The 19832-nt window shown below is 26.5% G+C and overlaps 1 protein-coding gene and 1 long non-coding RNA gene across 3 annotated transcripts in view; one reads left to right on the top strand and one right to left on the bottom strand.

The window, feature by feature from the left end:
* LOC136089484 (uncharacterized) overlaps positions 1 to 19832 on the bottom strand; it is a 75069-nt gene that overhangs the window by 570 nt on the left and 54667 nt on the right. The window contains exons 2-9 of one of the 2 annotated variants that reach the window (XM_065815507.1): positions 3170 to 4156; positions 2744 to 3033; positions 2467 to 2664; positions 1739 to 1981; positions 1220 to 1496; positions 894 to 1109; positions 168 to 342; positions 1 to 24 (exon numbers count right to left, since the gene is read on the bottom strand). The exon at positions 1 to 24 is cut by the window's left edge and continues 168 nt beyond it. In XM_065815507.1, the coding sequence (XP_065671579.1) occupies positions 1490 to 1496; positions 1739 to 1981; positions 2467 to 2664; positions 2744 to 3033; positions 3170 to 3778 (1347 nt within the window). In that variant the 5' untranslated portion in view covers positions 3779 to 4156 and the 3' untranslated portion in view covers positions 1 to 24; positions 168 to 342; positions 894 to 1109; positions 1220 to 1489. Of the gene's footprint in view, positions 25 to 167; positions 1110 to 1219; positions 1497 to 1738; positions 1982 to 2466; positions 2665 to 2743; positions 3034 to 3169; positions 4157 to 19832 lie in introns of both variants that reach the window. The other variant, XM_065815506.1, reaches the window with a different exon arrangement.
* Positions 5119 to 7201, top strand: LOC136089468 (uncharacterized). The gene is made up of 2 exons (XR_010643081.1): positions 5119 to 5377; positions 6917 to 7201. It is a non-coding gene; the product is annotated as an uncharacterized LOC136089468 (long non-coding RNA).

Raw genomic sequence — 19832 nt, 5'->3', positions numbered from 1 at the left:
TGCATACCAAAGTATCGAAGGTTTCTAAATAGAAATATATTTTAATAGTTAATACTTATTTATTATTAACAAAAAATTATAGTTAATACAAAGTTTTACCCTGTTTATAATAAAATTTATTAAATAAAAGTTAAAAAGTAACAAAAACTTAAAAAGTAACATAGTACTTTTAACATTTTATGCACATGATTTCCAATAAAACTTTTTCCATGATATGCTTGACGTTGAACATTAAGCTGCTGTAATATTGTCTCGATCATTTGTGTGCAAGGTCCCTGACCCTTCTTTAAAAAATATTCTTCAAGATAAAAAATATTCTTCAAGAGTATTACATAGATTTGTCTAAAAAGAAACTCGTAAAACACTATGCATTTCAAAAATAGAATGACTTTAGGTTTTAGCGCATTGTTAAAAATGATGCGAAGGTTTTGGCGCATGGGTTAAAAATGACGAAAAGGCTTTTTAAAATTTTTATAGAAATTATACCTTTTTAAATTAAAATATATTTTTGCTGCTTATTTTTTGTGATCGCTCAAAACCCCTTACGTCTGGGGCTAAAGCCACTTTTGCTCCCCTCACCACGTCATTGTTATTAACAATTGAGGTTCACATATAACAGCAAACTAAGTATTCCCATAGCTAACATTAGCATTTCAAGTTTGAACTTACTTGAGTGCTTAATAAAATAGGGCATGAGAATTTGAATTTTACGACTTTTAAAGCCCTGATTACACTGAATGTTTTTATTTTATCCATTGGATATAATTTCTGTTAAAATTTAACAAGTGAAATTTATAATACATGGTTTCTTATTTTGAAAAATGTACAGTTTTAAGAATACAAACTTCACTATTAAGAAATTATAACTAATAAACTCTCAATCCAAAAATTACCTTTTTTTCTTTTTCATTGTTAAGTAAGTCAATTTCTTTTAAGTAAAGAGATTGAACATCGTCTACATCATCTGAATTGCTAACTGCAGCTAATAAAATGACATCATTAACCATTTGAATTTGATCCTCAATATTCAATTGATGAACTTCTTCTTCAAACATGTTAAAAAAATTTAAATAAATACCAAGAGCCATGTGTAGACTAGGTAAAGACACCTGAAAAATTAAAAATAATTTGTATAAAGTATAGTACTTTGATATTATTGTTAAATATCATGCTCATAGTGATTTTTAACTGTCAAAGTAAAAAAGTAATCAAAAATCACTTGGTCTAGTGGTATGTTTAAAATTGGTTCGCTTATCACATTATTGAAATTTTTTGCAATACTCTTTTATCCTCCATTTTTCATAAACCTTTTATGATCTTCCAGTGTTTTATGATCTAAACATAAATCTTCCAATGTTTTATGATCTAAACATAAATCTTCCAATGTTTTATGATCTAAACATAAATCTTCCAATGTGCGATATTTCATTTCAGGGTCAATACATTTCATACCGTTTAAACGTGTTATTCGCAAATGATTGTAATAAATCTATACTCTATAGAAGTGTATAAAGATTATCAAATGAACAATATAAACATTAACAATATATTTTAACTACTATTCATCTTATAAAGATAATCTTGTTGCTTTGTAAAAATGTTGCTTTGTAAAAATGCCTTCACTAGTTTTACTAAACATAGCCCAAAAGATACCTAGTTATGTAGACGATGCAAAACAAAGGGAAAAAAAAAAGATTTTATTATACTTTATCGCAAATCGCATTTTAAGAAAACTTACTTATACTTCATTTTTTGTAGATCTTTTATTTCTTTTTCAAATCTTGAAATGGCAACTTTAATATTGATTTGATAATCCTTTGCCTCAAAAATACTAAAAACAATGGTGTTATCTTTGCTGTTTGGGTTTATGGTATTTGCTACTTGGTAAGTCATTTTAAAACTTCCTCCACCATAATCTCCTCCTATTTTAATCTGTATCTTTTTCTCAGGGAAAAACTCGTGATAACGAAGACTTTTACAACTATAGAAAAGTTATAAAAAATATATATATATTAACAATATATAATACATTAATATTAACAAAAATTGGCTAGTGATGATGAATATACACATTTTAACAACCTTAATACAAAACCCTCACGTATTTTACATCACATTTTGCATTAACTTATCATTATGTTGGGGGTCAAATATGTATTACTGTTAATATGCTATATTGTCGTACTTCTATTTGTATTTGATTAAAAATAATTTTAATATTATTATTTATATTTGATCAAAAATTATTTTCAGTTCATAAAAAACAATTTAAAAAAAAAAATTGAGATTTATTCAATACTTTATTGAACACAATCAATTTGTATCAGATATAACACACTACAACTGAATTATGAATCTGATATATCAACAATTGTTGATGACTGCTGGTTTAGAGACCAACTGGCAGTTGCTGCATGTTAAAAACATGAAATTATTTTTTTAAATCATTATTTCAATCCAAATCACCTTTCTAATTGATCAAGATGTTTGAAAATATGTGTTTGCAAATTTTCAATATAACCATCTTTAATTTCAAAGGTTCCTTTAATTTCCTTTTCAAATGTAAACGGAGCATTTTCTACAATAAAGTCACACCCAGACAGTTTTTCACTAACTATTCGTTGTGAATGTGATGCTGTTTGTATATCAAAACTCTTCAGCCATCTGTAAAAAATTATTTACAATATTCTATAAAAATAAATAACATTTTTAACTAACTTAAAAACATGCAAAAAATAAGAACCTAGATATATTTTTAAGCTTTTCCCAAGGTATGCAGAGATCTGCTTTCATAGCTACTATCTTAGTTGCACTAATTGTGACTTTAATATTAAAATTAGCCAATATTTTTTCTTTTGTTTCTGATGGAAGTGAAATCAGAAGCTTTGAGGACTGGCTACAAACTGCGTCATTAGATGGACCAGACATAACTTCTATATTTCTTTTGACAATAGCATTTATTTCTCGTACAGTTGCATTTGATGCCTCATTGCTTGTGACATATGCCTTTGGAATAGATGAAAACAAAACCGGCTAAAAAAAAAAAAAATCTATAAAAAATATTTATTAAATGTTAAATATTTTATTAAATATTTAATTTACTATTTAACAATTATGAAATATTTAATTTACTATTTAAAAAAATCAATTTTAAAACCAAAAATTTTACTCTTGGTCCTCCACTTTGAAATGAAATTGATTTCACACTAATTTGTTTCATCTTTTGCTTAAGAATGTGGAGTGTAGCATCTTTAACTATTTTTGGGATATGACTACTAGCTGTTAGATTAAAAATCTCTAAAATGCTATTGTTAAAAGTATACGATGATGGTGACAAACTTGATGAAGATAATGGTGATGACAACAATATTGAGACGGGTTGTGTTAAAGATTTTTTATTGCAGGCGAGCTTACGATGTAAATACACATCGTATTCTTTTACAACATTGAATTTTGTTTTACATATAATACATTGAACAGTCAACATTTGCATAAGTGAATTTGTTTTATTGCTGGTCACGAAGTCTTCAGGCAACACAGATGTATCACATTGTGGGCATAAAGATTCATTAATGTACTTTATTTTAACATTTTCTACTATACAGAAAAAACAAAACAAGTGTTCACATTTTTTTAAAGACACTGGTTGCTTTGGTATTTTACCACACAAATTGCATATGCATAGTTGCAAATAAGGATTAAATTCATTTTTTAAATCACTACTACCTATTTCCATATTGTGTATTGTGAAAATATTTTCTTTTAAAATGCTAAACATTGAAAAAGTCTAAACTATTTCACCTATTCTAGGATGGCCAATAAACTTTATTTTATCTCTTATTTGAGATTTTGAAGCATTGAGACCTTGACTCAGTTTTTTTACCTGATGACAAGTATAACAGTCATCACAATGATGTGTCCATTGTGTACACAAAAGCAGAGTGGTTGATGACTTTCTTTTGATTACAATGTTTATTGTTAAGTAGAATTTGTGACAAATGTTTAAAGGGTGAACCCCTTCCACATCTATTAGTTTGATGTGAAAAATATTTTTAATTTTACTTTTTTGGATGGCTCCAATAAGGTATTTTTTTTAAAAAACAAAACAACCACAAACTCTGCAAAGGAGATTTAAATTCTTGATATGCAAATCCATCTAAAATAAGTAAATTTATAAATAAGATATTTTAACACAGCATTAAAATAATATCAAAATACTAATTAGAATTCAATAAATAAATTAAATCAAAATTTAAAATTGTAAAATTAAGTAAAAAATAATTCACTATAATAGGTACGCGGAAATCGCGATTTACGGAACCGATTTTTATGCTAAAATTTTGGTTCTCATTTTTTTAACACTTTTTTTAGGCAGCGTGGGACAGACGTGTTTTTGTAGAATTTTTTTTAGAAACATATTAGAAACATAGAATTTTTTTTAGAAACATATACACATACATACTTTTTTGAAAGAAGAAGAGCTAATCTTGATTTTTCAAGACTTTTATGTATGGTTACTGAACTTTTTTATGGATTATTTTGCTCCTGAATATTTGGTTGATGTTCACACATGAAATTGCAGTAGAAGAAATGTCGATCCCCCTTTTTTTATTATTAAAACAGTTTTCTACACGCATTTCTTATTCACTTGCCAAATTTCAACGAAAAAAAAATACCAGCAAATAGTTTAATTTGTGTTAGATTAAGTTTACCACTTTTTTTAGGTAGTTCTAGGCAAACGTTATTTTGTGGTGATTCTTATTATAAATATATATGAACCTAAACTATTTTTAAAAAACGAAAGGTTAATCTTGATTTTTTTATAACTATAATGTATGGTTAGCATACTTTTTTATGGATTATTTTTTCGAAAATTTTGCATGAAAATTTGGTTGATGTTCGCACATAAAATTGCAGTCGTAAAAATGTCGATCCCCCTTTTTTTATTAATAAAATAATTTTCTACATGCATTTCCTATTCACATGCCAATTTTCGTGCCTATTTTCGTTTTTTTGTTGTTGTTGTTTTTTTCGGTAAGCGAAATACGGGGGCGGATAAGGGGGGGGGCCGACTCTACAAAAATTATTGCAATTTTGTATTATGTTGATTTTTATTATTAGATTAAAATTAAAGTGCAAAATATAAATAAAAGTGTTTTTAATTCTCTAACAAATTAAAGTTAATTTCTTTTATTTCATAATAATATTATAGTTAACTTATGTTTGAAACAAAAAATAATGATAAATGTAAAAACTTATTGTTTTCTTAGGTTACATATAAAAAGAATAATGTTTCAGATAAAGACTCTTGCTTTTGAATGGATTGTTAAGTGATAGTATCAGTTGACAATTTTATTAACACACCATATATAAATAAGTATATAAATCAGATTCTTCATTGGTTTATTCCTAACAAAAAATTTGTTAGTGTTTTTCAACTATAATAAAAGATATTATTGTTATTATCTTTTTTTACTTCGATTGTATACTTCCATAACTGGACTATTATTTAAATCATTATACTAGCATGCCTTATGTTTACTTATTGTTTAGACTCTACTAAATATTATGCTAATTTTTAAGATTTCATAAGTATAAATAACATCGTTTATATATAACTACAAACAAATTAACATAATTTATATATAAACAAAGTATGCATAATAAATACCATTATACCATTATAAACCAAAGTATATACATTCCTAATGTTAGCGTATTGTTTAATAAATATATATTTTTATATTTTTACTGTTATATTTTGATTGTTTATTTTCATTTTATTAATAAGGTTGTATCTTACACAGAACTGATTTGACGATTGTTACTTTTGAAATTTTACAATTTTTTTGTTATCTTTAGTCCAATCTACACAGTCCACCACTGGTAAATTTGTATAGGATAATTTTTAGTATTGATTATAAAATTAAAAATACAATCAGCAACGAGTTGTAAGTTTAACAAAATTGTTAAACTTACCACTCGTTGCTGATTGTATTTTTAATTTTATAATCAATACTAAAAATTATCCTACACAAATTTACCAGTGGTAGACTGTGTAGATTGGACTAAAGATAACAAAAAAATTGTAAAATTTCATGTATCAGCACCCTGGACCGACTAGCAGTCGCTCATTTTTGTGAATGGTATTATGTAACATTTAATATAAACCAACTATTTGTATAATTTTACTAGCAGAAGGTTGTGCTGATTATAGAGAAGCTTTTTTAAACATACCTATTGTAGCAGCTGAAGATGTATCTCAAGGTTAACAAAATTGTAATAAAAAACAAATTTGCAAATGTCGAGAAATGCATACATATTAAAAAGTAACAATTTTGTTACTTTTTAATATGTATGCATTTCTCAACATTTGCAAATTTGTTTTTTATTACAATTTTGTTAACCTTGAGATACATCTTCAGCTGCTACAATTAGTATGTTTAAAAAAGCTTCTCTATAATCAGCACAACCTTCTGCTAGTAAAATTATGATTTAATTATTTTTCTGAATGATTATTGAATTCATAATATTTCTATTTGCATACACTATTTAATACATTTTTATTATGTTATCCATCAAAGTGCAGTAGAAGTAAAATCAAGAGTAGTATTTAAATTTTTACTTTGATTAACATTTTTAAAATATATAGTTGATTGTCTTTCATTTTATTTGTTCAGCCAATGACTTTCACAAATAGTTGGTTTATATTAAATGTTACAAAATACCATTCACAAAAATGAGCGACTGCTAGTCGGTCCAGGGTGCTGATACATGTATCTCTGATAGACACCATATGTAAGATCTAATGACATTGAATTGTAAATAGATTAGTACTGAATGGTATTATGTAACATTTAATATAAACCAACTATTTGTGAAAATAACTAATCTATTTACAATTCAATGTCATTAGATCTTACATATGGTGTCTATCAGAGATACATGTATCAGCACCCTGGACCGACTAGCAGTCGCTCATTTTTGTGATGGGTCCGGTTAAGAGAAAGAGACGGGGAATCATTTAGCTGGACCTATTATCCCCTAACAGGGGTGCTAGGAGCTACAGCAGAAGAAAACTGTTGTAAAGAAGTTTGCAGGCGAAGACAGCATGGTAGCAGCTTTGTGGTTAATGGTGGCATACACAATCATTAGGCACCACCATTCTTGTTTTTTTATTAAAAATTTATATGTAATATCATCAAGTTTGTTTTCCGTTTTGTCTCAATTTTTTCAAACATTTGAATTATTTATTTAAAATTTTTTTACCCAAAATAATTTAAAAATGAAGCATTGACAAGTGTAATAGTTTTAATAAAATATTTTGTATGTTTTCAATGTGATTAATAGTTGTAGTATAAAAAGTAGTCAAGTTGTACCTATAAATAGTTATAAACTTTTAGATACGATCAGGACTTTTTGAGGATTTCATAGCCCATATTAAATGCAGTGTTAAATTTATGTGTAATATTTTATTGAGTTGATAAATATGAAAAGTCTTTTTTTTAGAGTGGATACTCCAAACTGCATTTTGTAATGTGATAAGATTTGTAAAGTTATGTCTTTATTTTATTTAAAAGCAATTTAAAAACGTTTTTAAATTTCTGTTGACATTTTTTTCAAGTTTGAATATAAAAGGAATAGGAATATGGCGTTAGTTGTGGCACACGCCCCTTTCCTAACTAATGTAGTAAAATATACTTGTATACTAATTTCTTTTTTTCAATAAACTCAATTTAAAATCTTTTTTCAAATCTCTTTACAAATTTTTTTTTTTAGGTTGGAAGACTAAGAAGATGGGGGGGGGGGGGGGGAGGAGGAGTTAGGCGTGGCACATTTCCCACCCCTAATGCCAATTTATACACCACTTGTAAACGCTGTAGAGTAAGAAAGTATAATTTATACTTTTGAACACAAAATATAATCAGTGTTTTTAAAATTAAAGTATTTATAAGAATGTAACATTTCACTATGAGGGTGTTAAAACGTAACGAAAACATCCACCCTTTAATATAAGATAGACCACTAATATTTGAAAATGGAATGGAAGCAAATTAGAACACATTTTTGTGTATAAAGATAAAAAAATTTATCAGAAAAAAGAATCTTTCAGATGAAAAACTTGTATTTTTTAAGGCTTACGATAGTGTGCCGAACCCCCTCTGGCCCTCTAGACACCCCCTATATCTATATACTAATATAAACTTGTAGCCTACTCTTACATCTATCTTTTGATACCAAGTTATAGGCATTTGGATAAGATTTGACAAAGTTATAACAATTTCAGTGAAAAAAATAATAATTTTGGAACCAGTTTATTCAATAAATCCATATATCTAAAATTTGCTACTAAAAACGTCATAACTTTTTTTTGAATTGTTCGTTTTTGATAATTTTTTCATCTTTAAAATACTGTATTGAAGGGCTTTCTAATGATATATAACATTTTAGTATATCCTCAATTTAAAAATTTCAGTCCACGTACCTAACTATAACAAAGTTATAAGTGCATACAGTAAATTTTTTTGTATATGTAAAAAAATTGTATTTAAGACCCCCCTTATAGTCAGTAAAAAATGAGTTATATGCAAGCCCAAGCACTATTCTTAACCTTAACCATGACTGTCTAAGAATAAGATTTTGGAGAGGGTACGTTTTTTATATACAATTTAACAGGGTACATTAAATACATGTCTACTGACTTCTTTTATAAAAGAAGTCAGTAAACGTGTATTTAATGTACTTATTAAATTCATTTTTACTGACTATAAGGTGGGTTTTAAATACAAAAATATTAGAATGCTAATCAAAAAATAAAATTTAAAGAAAATATAGTAGCTCAATAAAGAAAAAAAATTATATCACAGGTAAAAATTTTAATTTATTACAAACTAATAATAACTCGAAAGATCATGACTTTTTGTAAAACTTCTTATTGTTGACCTGTGAAAATGTTAATTTTCAACAACAACAAAAATTGTAACCTGAGATGAATAAAAAGCATCAAAAAGATAAAAGATTCATAAAACTTCTTACAAAATTTCTGTCTAATTTTAACGCTCGACTTTTGCAAAATATCAATTTAAAATGTATAAACAAACGACAGTATGATACCTATAAAAGTAACTTAGTTTTAATCGTAAAATTATATATATGCATATCAATTTTCGTTGATTCTATATAAAAAACGGTACTACTATAAGTATTTTTCCCAAAAATTGTATTACAACAAAGAAACAAAAACAATTTATGCAAATAAATTAGTTGCTAAGAAATGTTAATTCGGTTTCGAAGGTCCACAGCCATTTTGAAAATTATTCAACTTGCTTTATGCAAACGCGCTTGCGTATAATAACTTGGCGCTTTTTAGTAAAGTTTGAATGACCTTGTCAAAGGCTTGATGTGGAGAATCGAAAATACATTTTTGGTACGGTTTTTATTTTATGTGACATTATTTTAGTTGGTTTTTAAAACACAGTAGGTTATTTAGTTGCTTATAAATCGTATGTTTAATATTTTACTAGGGTTTTTAAGTAGGGTTAAGTCCAGGAAATTTTTAAAAACTTTTTATTGCAATAAAGTTATAGTTATTATGTAGTTTTATAAAATTCATTTTTTTTCTTTTAAAGATATACATTTTATCTTCGTAGAATTTGGGTATTTTTTAAATATTTGAACATAAAATACGAAATAGTAAAGACCCACAAGCGAAAAATGCCACCTTTTACTCACATTTTTATAGTCTATTTATCAATCGCGCATTTTTAAAAAAGCAATAAAACGCCAAGGTTGTTATATGTTACTTTTGCTTGCATTACTTTTGTGAAACAACAAAGAATAGATGTTTTCCAAGTTAGCTTGTCTTTTGAGCATGTGTATTACATATTTCTGGCTTTTACTTCTCTCAACTACGATATTAAAGTTAGGGATGTACCGAATGTTCGGCTTCGGCCGAAGCCAGGGTCAGTTTTTGGCAAATCATTGGCTTCGGCAAGTTATTTTAGGTAATTAAAGGTACTAAGCTGCTGTTATATTATACATTAAATAATTGTATTGTTTACAATACAGCTACTATAATTTTGCTACTTGTAATTTGCTCCTCTACTTTGATTCGTTGACGTATGCCACGGAATACGTAGTACACATTGCGACGAGCCGCAAACTATATTGTTATTTATTTTTTTGCATGCTTAACGAAATCAATAAGTGCTTTTTTATATTTTATTTAAGTTCTATGTGTAATTATTTTCCGCTGTTGTATTTACTAAAACCCGTTTTCACTGTAATTTGTATTTAGATTTTTTGCGCTTAAAACGTACGCAAGAAAACTTATTTTTAATCACCACTCAAAATCATAAATAAATAATGAGTTTATAACTCATTATTTATTCATAAAGAATGAATAAATAATGAGAACCAGATATCTTACAGAACATCTATGAAAACTTGCTGAAATGCTTGTGTGCATACTGAAACACTTTGAAAGCGCTGCGAAAGGTATGAGTGCAAAGACTTCGTGTACATCAGAGATCACACCGTTTATTTATGGAAAAGCTTCTTGACTATGTTTGTGACAAAGCAACTGGAATCAAAACTGATGGTGATGAACGTAAAACTGATTTTAAAAGTCGTTTTCAAAAATACAAAGATAATGCTCGTCTGAAAATTAAAATGATGCTCGATCCTCGTTTCAAGTTAAATTTTTAAGGAAGCGAATCAAAACATGTTAAAGTAAATTTTAAATCAAAAGTGCTACCGCTTTCATTGAGTGTATCATTTACAACAACCAAAAAAAGTTGCCTTCGTTAAAGCAGGAGACAGTGGATTAGATTCAGAAGGTTCATGTAATTCATTTTTAGAGGTTTGATTTGATTGATTAACTAAATTGATTGTTTGAATTGATTGATTTTTTCATTTGATTGATTGATTGAATTAATGAACACATCTCCAGGAAACCCCACAAAAATAACAAAAACAAAAAAATATCAAAGAACATAAGTTTACTCTAAAAAGGACCATTTTTGTAACAAAAAAGTCTGAAACTTGTTTACTTTTTATTTGTACACAGCTATCTTATGTATGCCAATATAGCAAGGGGCAGTACCCACAAATCTAAATTAGAACCACTTTACTTACGTCAAAAACACGCTTCAAGAATAGCTTACTACAAAAACAATTTTACTCATGCTCAACCCTTACTAAAACAAATGAACACACTAAATATATTTCAAATAAATATTTATCAAAATATACTTTTCGTGTTTAAATATAAACTAAGTCTGGTTCCAGAACAAATTTTACAGCGCACTTTTTTAAAAACAATATAAATAAATACAATAGAATCCCAACAAGCAACTTTATGATTCCATTTGAAACAACAAAACTCTCTAAATTCTCAATTACATATCGTGGTCGTTATTACTTTAACATTTATTTATTTAATAAAATAGTTTTCAGAAACGAATTACTGATAAATTTAAATAACAAACACTCTCTGAAAATAAAGCTAAAATCAACTATAATCAATTTAAACAACTATAACAAGTAATTTTTTTAAATTATAATTAAAAATTAAAATATAAAAATAATATAAAAAAAACTCTAATGAAAAAAAAACGTAGCTAAACTTTTAACAGAAGTTGACAAAAAAATAATAATAATAATATTAATAATAAGGTAGATGTAATACATATATACAATAAATATGTAATACATAAATATATAAAACGTATGCAACTAATTTTTTATGTGTATTATACGTCTAATCAGTGATTGGTTACTTGTAAATACATTATAGTTGTAAACAAGTATACATATATAAAAAAAACAAGGTTCAGTTTCAGGAGTCTGTCTCTGATCACGACGGTCAAATCAAAAAAAGCAAACCAATTAGCTTCCTCGACTAAATGGGTGCAAATGAAAATGTTTCACAAAATTATAAAAACACTGATGAAGAGGAAAAAAAGTATAACAGTACAAATCCAAGAAGAAAACTCAAAATCTAAAAGAAAAATAGCATAAATGAAAGGTAAATCTAAATAAAATTGTTGTTTCATTTATTTATAACAAGTTTTATTGAAAATTGATATTAATGTTTAAATCAATTAATTTTCAAACTAGTTATATTCTATTTTCTCGGTTTTTTTGTTGTTGTATTAAGCCCTGTTACTAGAAATTTATTTACAGGTATGCTCACCAGAATTGCCTCTAGACAAAATTATATAAATTAATTATATTATATTTATATTATGGAAAGATTACTGCGAGCAGGCATAAACTATAGGCAAGTGGTGTCTGCCTGTAGTTAGAGGTCTGGTTGCATTTAATATTTTTAATTTTCCGTGCACATCATTATTATTTATCAATTATAAATTTATTATCTTTATTGTTTATAAGTTGAATAAGAATATTCTTTTCTCGTTATTTGATTAAAGGTTTAAACTATTAGTTAAAATTTAAAATTATGATTCATGGTTTTTCAACTTCTACTTCAGTCTTCCAAAATTACCAAAAAATGAATGCCCTTTTAAGTGGTGGGGAGCTTACAACTACATCTGCTCTGATAAAGATGATAACAAGTGGGATTTGGCATGGTTCTCAATCGAAATTTTGCGCGCACCTCCTTCATCCATTAAAAGTGAAAGACTGTTTAGCACAACAAAAAACATATTTGAAGTCAAAAGAAACAGGCTGTTGCCTTAGCATGGAGCACAGATTGCGTTTTTAAATTATAATTTGCCTCATTTCTTACAATAGATAATTAATTTAAATGCAATAAACTAATAAATTGCTGTATAATAACAAAAGCTTTTCTCATTTATAATTAGTAATTACTAAGTAGTAATTTTATTATACTTTAAAAGACAAACTAATGTAGGGTAAAGGAAGGTATGTTCGTGATAAATTAACTAGATGTGTAATTACAAAGTCAATTTCAGTAATTTTACTTAATTACTTTAATTGTTTGATGTACATAGAGTAAAGTTACTAGAATCTATGCAGTTTTGGGATTTTAAGTCCTTTGATAAGTTTTTATAAAAGCTCAAAAGTCATTGAGAAAAGTTAGGTAATTTTGTGATATGATGTTTAATTTCGTGATAGTGGTTAGGTAATTTCGTGAATACACAATAATATTTAAATTTTTCTTTATTAATTAAGTATAACATCTGGTATAATATAACAAAAAATATCAACACTTGTTTTGCATTCATAACTATTCAATCAGACTTTAAGTTCATAAAATATAAATATAGTCAGGCTTATAAGTTAACAAAATTATAATAATACTTTCATTACTTTATATTTATATATAAAAAAAATATACTTTTAACATTGGTAGCTTAGAAAATAAAATAACAGACCTACAAAAAACTCTTAATATAATAACTATAATATTAACCATACTTATATCTGATTAACTTATTTTTCTAAATCACATTCTTGTTGACAACATGTATCACACATAAATACTTCACCAATGTCCTCATATGTTTGACAACTCTCATGATAAGGTACTAAACAATAGGAACACTGCACCCATTTTTTTCCATTTTTTTTTTTTTACATCACTGTTGTAACTTTTTTTACAAACACCGCACTCCCAATCATCATCTTTTGAAGCATTTTTATTTTTTTTACTTTTTTTAGAACATACAGGAATAGAATCCTTTGAAGTTAATGGAATAGGTTGATCAGGAGGAGTCAGACACTTTGCACTTGAATCCCTTTTTGGCCTATTAGGGTTAGGTGTGGTTGGCTCTACAGATGGAATAGTTAACAATGTTTGTATAGCAGTATTACTGTGTGGTTGAATTTCTGTACTTTGAATCTCTCTGTTTGTCAATTGAGATGGAGCTATTGCTTCTGGAGGTGAAAACGTTAAGAAAATGTGTAACTGCGATAAGGAATCATAAGTTATAGGAAGTTAATAAAAAAACAAAAGTTTTACCATTAAATCAAGCATCTTTTCTAGTTTAATATTTAATAAAAATAATTTACTTACCTTAAAACACAAGTCTGGAAATAAAAATGTTGGACAAGTACTCCAAACAAATGTGCTGAACGCACGTTAAATAATGCTAAAGAATGTACAAACTGATAGTAAACAATTGACGTATCACACGCACCCAACGACTATTTGTGAATCGACAGTAGTACCCCGGGGTACCATTTGACGCAATTTCGATGTTTTTAACTAATAGGTATGTTCGCTACAAATGCCGAGCGAAATATCACGAAATTACATATATCACGAACATACCTTCCTTTACCCTATACAAAACATTGTTAACAGTATAGTTTTAAAGTTTAGACTTAATTAAGTTGACGAGAAGCTAAGCTAGCTTTATAATTAATACCCTGATTCAATTACTAATTTGCAATTATTAATTATTAATTAGCTAGTCATTTTTTCCATATCATTTTAAACTTGTTCAAAAAAAGCATAGCTATATCCTAAAATCGTATGACATTGCGTAATCTAAAAAAAACTCAATGATTTGTGGTGGTAATGTAATACTTTGTGCGTTAAAATACATATAATTGCAGTACATATATTTTGCAATATGCTGGGCATATAATAATTGCTGTAAAATGTTAAAAAAAATTCTCAACAATTAGTATTATCCCTTGATAGCTAGATCTGAAATGTAACAAATTTTAGCTTTGTAAGTGCTAAAGCTTCGGCTTTCGTAAAATCTTAGATTCGGTACATCCTTAGTTAAAATATTCACAAAATATATATATATATATATATATATATATATATATATATATATATATATATATATATATATATATATATATATATATATATATATATATATATATATATATATATGTATGTATGTATATATATTTATATATATATATATATATATATATATATATATATATATATATATATATATGTATATATATATATATATATTTATATATATATATATATATATATATATATATAAAATCTTATTGTTCTATTTAATAAAACTACTATAGGCTGCAGCTTGTTTCCTTCTCTTATTAACATTCTGCATTAAGCTGATGATATTTTCCTGTGAACGCCGTCAGCTAAAGGTCTTTTACTTACTTACGCTCTGGTTATGCTGTGAAACATGATATAATTTATTACAATATTAAGTATCAAATAATATTTTTTAAAACTCCTTGTAAATAACCCTTGTTTCACATTATCTAACATGCTCTCACATACACTACACAGTATAAATACTTAGTATTTTTTTTTTAATATCAATTTTAGAATGAAAGATGCAACATACCACAATCGTTTGTACATAAGAGAAGCAAGTTCGATACTACAGTGCAAAAATTTGCCAAATGTAAGTTATTTTAAAAACTTTTAGTTTTTTATCTGGTTTTATTCAACATTTTATGCTGAATAGAACCAGATAAATATTTTTCAAAAAATACATATGTACAAAAAGTACAAGTTAAAAAATAGATATGTATTTTTTAGAAGTTAATAAGTAATACATGAAACATTTCTTCAACAAGTTAAAAAAGACTTCCAGACAAGCATTGCTGCACTTTGTTGTTACAATGAACCGCCATCAAGTTTTAAGTCTATAATTGGAACATGTATATTAAAAAATGCTGACTCTTTTTTCAACCTACATGTTCTACCTATAGGATTTTATAGTCTTCCATTAATATTTTACTCTGTTCTAATTTTTCTTTATTTTTATAATAGGTTTTCAATATGCAATATTTATGGAATTATCATGCCTAAAGTCTAAAATCAAAAAGTCTTTATCTGCAGTGGATAACCTGAGGAAAAAGGCTGTGCTTGAAGACTTGTGATTTTTTATTATAAATTAATTAGTATAACAGAGTTTAATTAACATAAAATAATTTTAAATAATAAAGTAAAGCTTTATTTATATGTATATTCTTGTTTACATTAATGTGTAAAGTTTTCCTAAATAACTTATAATATGATTAAACCAAATATATTTTGTGATTTTTTAAGGTCAGTTTCAGCTCCTGCTAATAATGTTTCGGATGAAGTTATGTCAAAATGTGTTCTAGCATTGTTTAAGAAAGCTGGAACTTAGGAAAAAGGTCATTTAAAAAAACTTTATTGAATAAAGTGTGTCGTTTATTTTGTTTTTTTAAATTACTTTTAGAAATTTTACATTACTTATTTCTTATTGTTTTTTCACATTTTGTTAAATTTTTTTAATTAAGTATTACTGATCAATTTTAACAGTTTTTTATTTATAACAGCATTAATTCATAACATGTTTATATTTCTATTCTTATTACATAGTCAAATGATGACAATGTTTAGAATTTAGAATTTACCCTGGGTATAAATGTGTATTTATATAACACCTTTTATACGTGCTAGTGAAATGGATTAAGATTTCTATTGTATTATTCTTTTTAGAAACATTAATGTCAGATACAACTAAACTCAATTTGGTCGATAAATTGATAGGCGATCATTTGAAGAGAGCTCTTCATAGAATAGCGTAAAAATTATTTTATTATGTTTTTGTATGCTTACATTGTAAATAAACATAAAATATTTAAACTTTTATTTATTTATTTGGATCTAGGCTGCACCTAAGTTTTCATTTGTTAAAGGATTTTTAGTCTGAATTACATAAGTTATTTACTTAAATAACTTATACATAAAAAAAGGTTTTTAGGACCAATGTTGAAAACAATAAAACGTTTCATTTAGACTTATTAAAAACCTAAAAATAAGGTTCAAAAAGTGTTTTTAGATAAACGTCCAGTATCCGCTTCATATGGACGTTCAAAAAACCAATAAAAACGTTTTCGTAAGACCCTTAAAAAACGTTCATATAATGTTTTTATTGAAACGTTCGGTCACCGTTTCAAATGGACATTTAAAAAAACAATAAAAGACGTTTTTACGGGACCGTTAAAAAACGTTCGCAAACGTTCTTGTGCCCACTGGGAAAGTATTTTATTTTGCAGCAAAATATAACTCAAATAATGGGGAAAAAACTCATAATAAAATTAGACATAAAACTCGATGGAATTCTTTAAGTGTAATAATTCGACGATTTTTAATTCTATCAGAATGTATTAACAAATCCATAATTGAATTGAATTTTAATCCTATTTCAGAAAATGATATTTTTGCGCTGCAAAATCTTGTTGATGCTCTCGTACCAGTTGAAACTGCCGTTACTGAATTGAGTAAAAATGATGCAAATCTCATAACAGCTGAAGGAGTTAACAAATTTTTGTATGAAAAGTATTTCATTTGCTATTAAAATTATGGAATTCATCCACAAATGTTTATAGATGAGCATGTCAATAATAATAATGATGCTTGCTCTTCTTCACCTGATGATTTAATAGAAATAGCATCTAAAGTTGGATCGCAAAAAGAACTGTAAAAAGAACTCCAAAATGCAACAATTATATTTCAGATCCTTAAAGCACACAAAATCGTTGCCAAATTGATTAATATATTGAACTGAAGAAAAAATTTTGTGAAATAGATTCTTTCAAAAAACGATCAGCAACCCTGAATGTTTTGTATCACGCTAAAATAACAGTTCTAACCTCAACAGAGTTCTGAACGAGTATTTTGAACACCAGGTTCAATTAAAACAAAAAGAAGAACGAGTTTAAATTTTGAAACATTCAGTTCACTTTTGTTTTTAAAATAAAAGTTTTTAGAAAAAAAATATTTAAAGGAATAATAGAATCATTCAAAATTAAATATTAGAGATTTTCTCATTAAATTTTTATTATTATTCTTGATTTTTGTTACTATGTTATTTTGCTTTTTGTTACTATGTTAAATTTCTTTTGGAAGATTTTTAGTCTTGAGGATTTTTTTTAAATATTTTTATTAGAAAGTAAATTTATCAAAATTTTATCCATAAAAATGTCACTACCCACAGACACCACTACAGTATTGTGACTGTTTCTGTAGATAAAATACATCTACAATTAGTATTAAACATTGTGTTCAACCTTTTTTGCATCAAACCCTTCTTGGTTTGTTTTATTTAATTTAATAGTTCATGAAAGCAACTCAAGTAAAACATCAACTTTTATATCTTATTTAAAGAGAAAAATGTTGTTTAAAAAATCGATAGAAATAAATAACATTTACATAAAATATTGCGCTTTTTAAAATATTATATTATAACTCTAAATATTATCTGGATTTTAAAAGTTGTTAGACTAAAATTGGTAAGTAATTAACATGTTTATAGCAATTTTAAATATGCTTAGTATGTTATATTTTAATGTCTAACTTTTGCTTTTAATTGACAATATATTTTTTTTTATTGCTACATCTTGCTTTTATATTCAAATATTTTAAAGCTTATTTATGTTTGCTTTAATAATTTCATAAATCTGGCTGCCACTAGGCGCTACTTTGGCTTTCTTTTACGTTTGAACTCTTTTACCTTACAAAAAATCTGTAATTGCGCTCAAAAATTTTTATTTGCACAAAATTTTAAAAATTGCGGAAAACATATAATACGGTCTTACTCATAACTAAACGTATTACTGAACAATAATATATATATACATACATATATATATATATATATATATATATATATATATATATATATATATATATATATATATATATATATATATATATATATATATATATATATATATATATATATATATATATATATATATATATATATATATTCTAATTTAAATTTTGTTGTTATTAATTTAGCGCTTGTCAAACCAAATGGATATAATAATCTCTTTTGGTTGGTTTGGTTGTGGCTACTCATTTTAGATGTTGAAATGCTGTTATTAAGGTTTAAAAAGTGTCTCAAGAAACAAAATTCACTAATTTATTTGACTCGACAGTCTGTCAATACATGAAAAAGAAGACAGTATACTTGTATACTGTATACGAAAGTATACGATTTTATTAAAGAACAAGATTTCACGTGCGAGGATCTCATAATAAAACACGTACTAAATATGTACATAGCACAAATAAAACATATACAACTAATAGAAGTTAGCTGTTGCTAAGCAAAATTAGGTATCCATAGCAACTAAATATAAAATATATTCACTTTTTTAAAAAGCGCGACCTCATATTGGTACTTATGTAAATATGGTTAACATAGCACTCGGAAAATTATCTGCAAATACCAAAAATAGATTTTTGCTTTCCAAAATTTGGTATCCATAGTAACAAATTAAAAAAATAACACCTTCATAAGAAGCGCGGTCATCATATTATTACTCATCCTAATTTTAGTCAATATAGCCCTAATATTAAATTAGTAATGAATTTTGACCAGTAAAAGTGAATTCTGGCCCACTGTGCTTTGATGGGGTAAGGGGGTATTAGTAATGAGACCTTTCGACCAATAGATTAAAGGAACCAGGACAATTGGAAATGTATCAGTTAACTCAACTGAAAAAATTGTCTTAATACGTTTTCTTAGCTGTCATCCAACATACAGAAATACAACATACTTGGACTGTATGAATAGTAAGAGATCCAACCAAAAAGTGTATCATTGATTAAGACATCTATACTTGGTGGAATGAATGATGTTTGAGTTCTTTATGATGAGATGTTCCGTTATAGTTAAAGTCATAACTACTATATAATAGTATTTTATAGAATAATATTTTACTACTCCGTCCTGAAAATTTTACTATTTCTATGGATATTTACTTCAATGGGGTTTATACTTCTGTTTGCTAGTACTGTCATTGTGGAGAGTGTTAGTTATAAGAACTTTTGACCAATAGGTTAACAAATCGTAGCTCGGAAGAACAAAATTGTAACTCGACTGACCATTTTGTTTCAATACATTTCTGTA

This window comes from Hydra vulgaris, chromosome 13 (assembly GCF_038396675.1).
Source record: "Hydra vulgaris chromosome 13, alternate assembly HydraT2T_AEP".
Taxonomy (NCBI): Eukaryota; Metazoa; Cnidaria; class Hydrozoa; order Anthoathecata; family Hydridae; genus Hydra; species Hydra vulgaris.
Note: the sequence above shows the minus strand (reverse complement) of the source record. Positions and strands in the feature narration are given on the sequence as shown.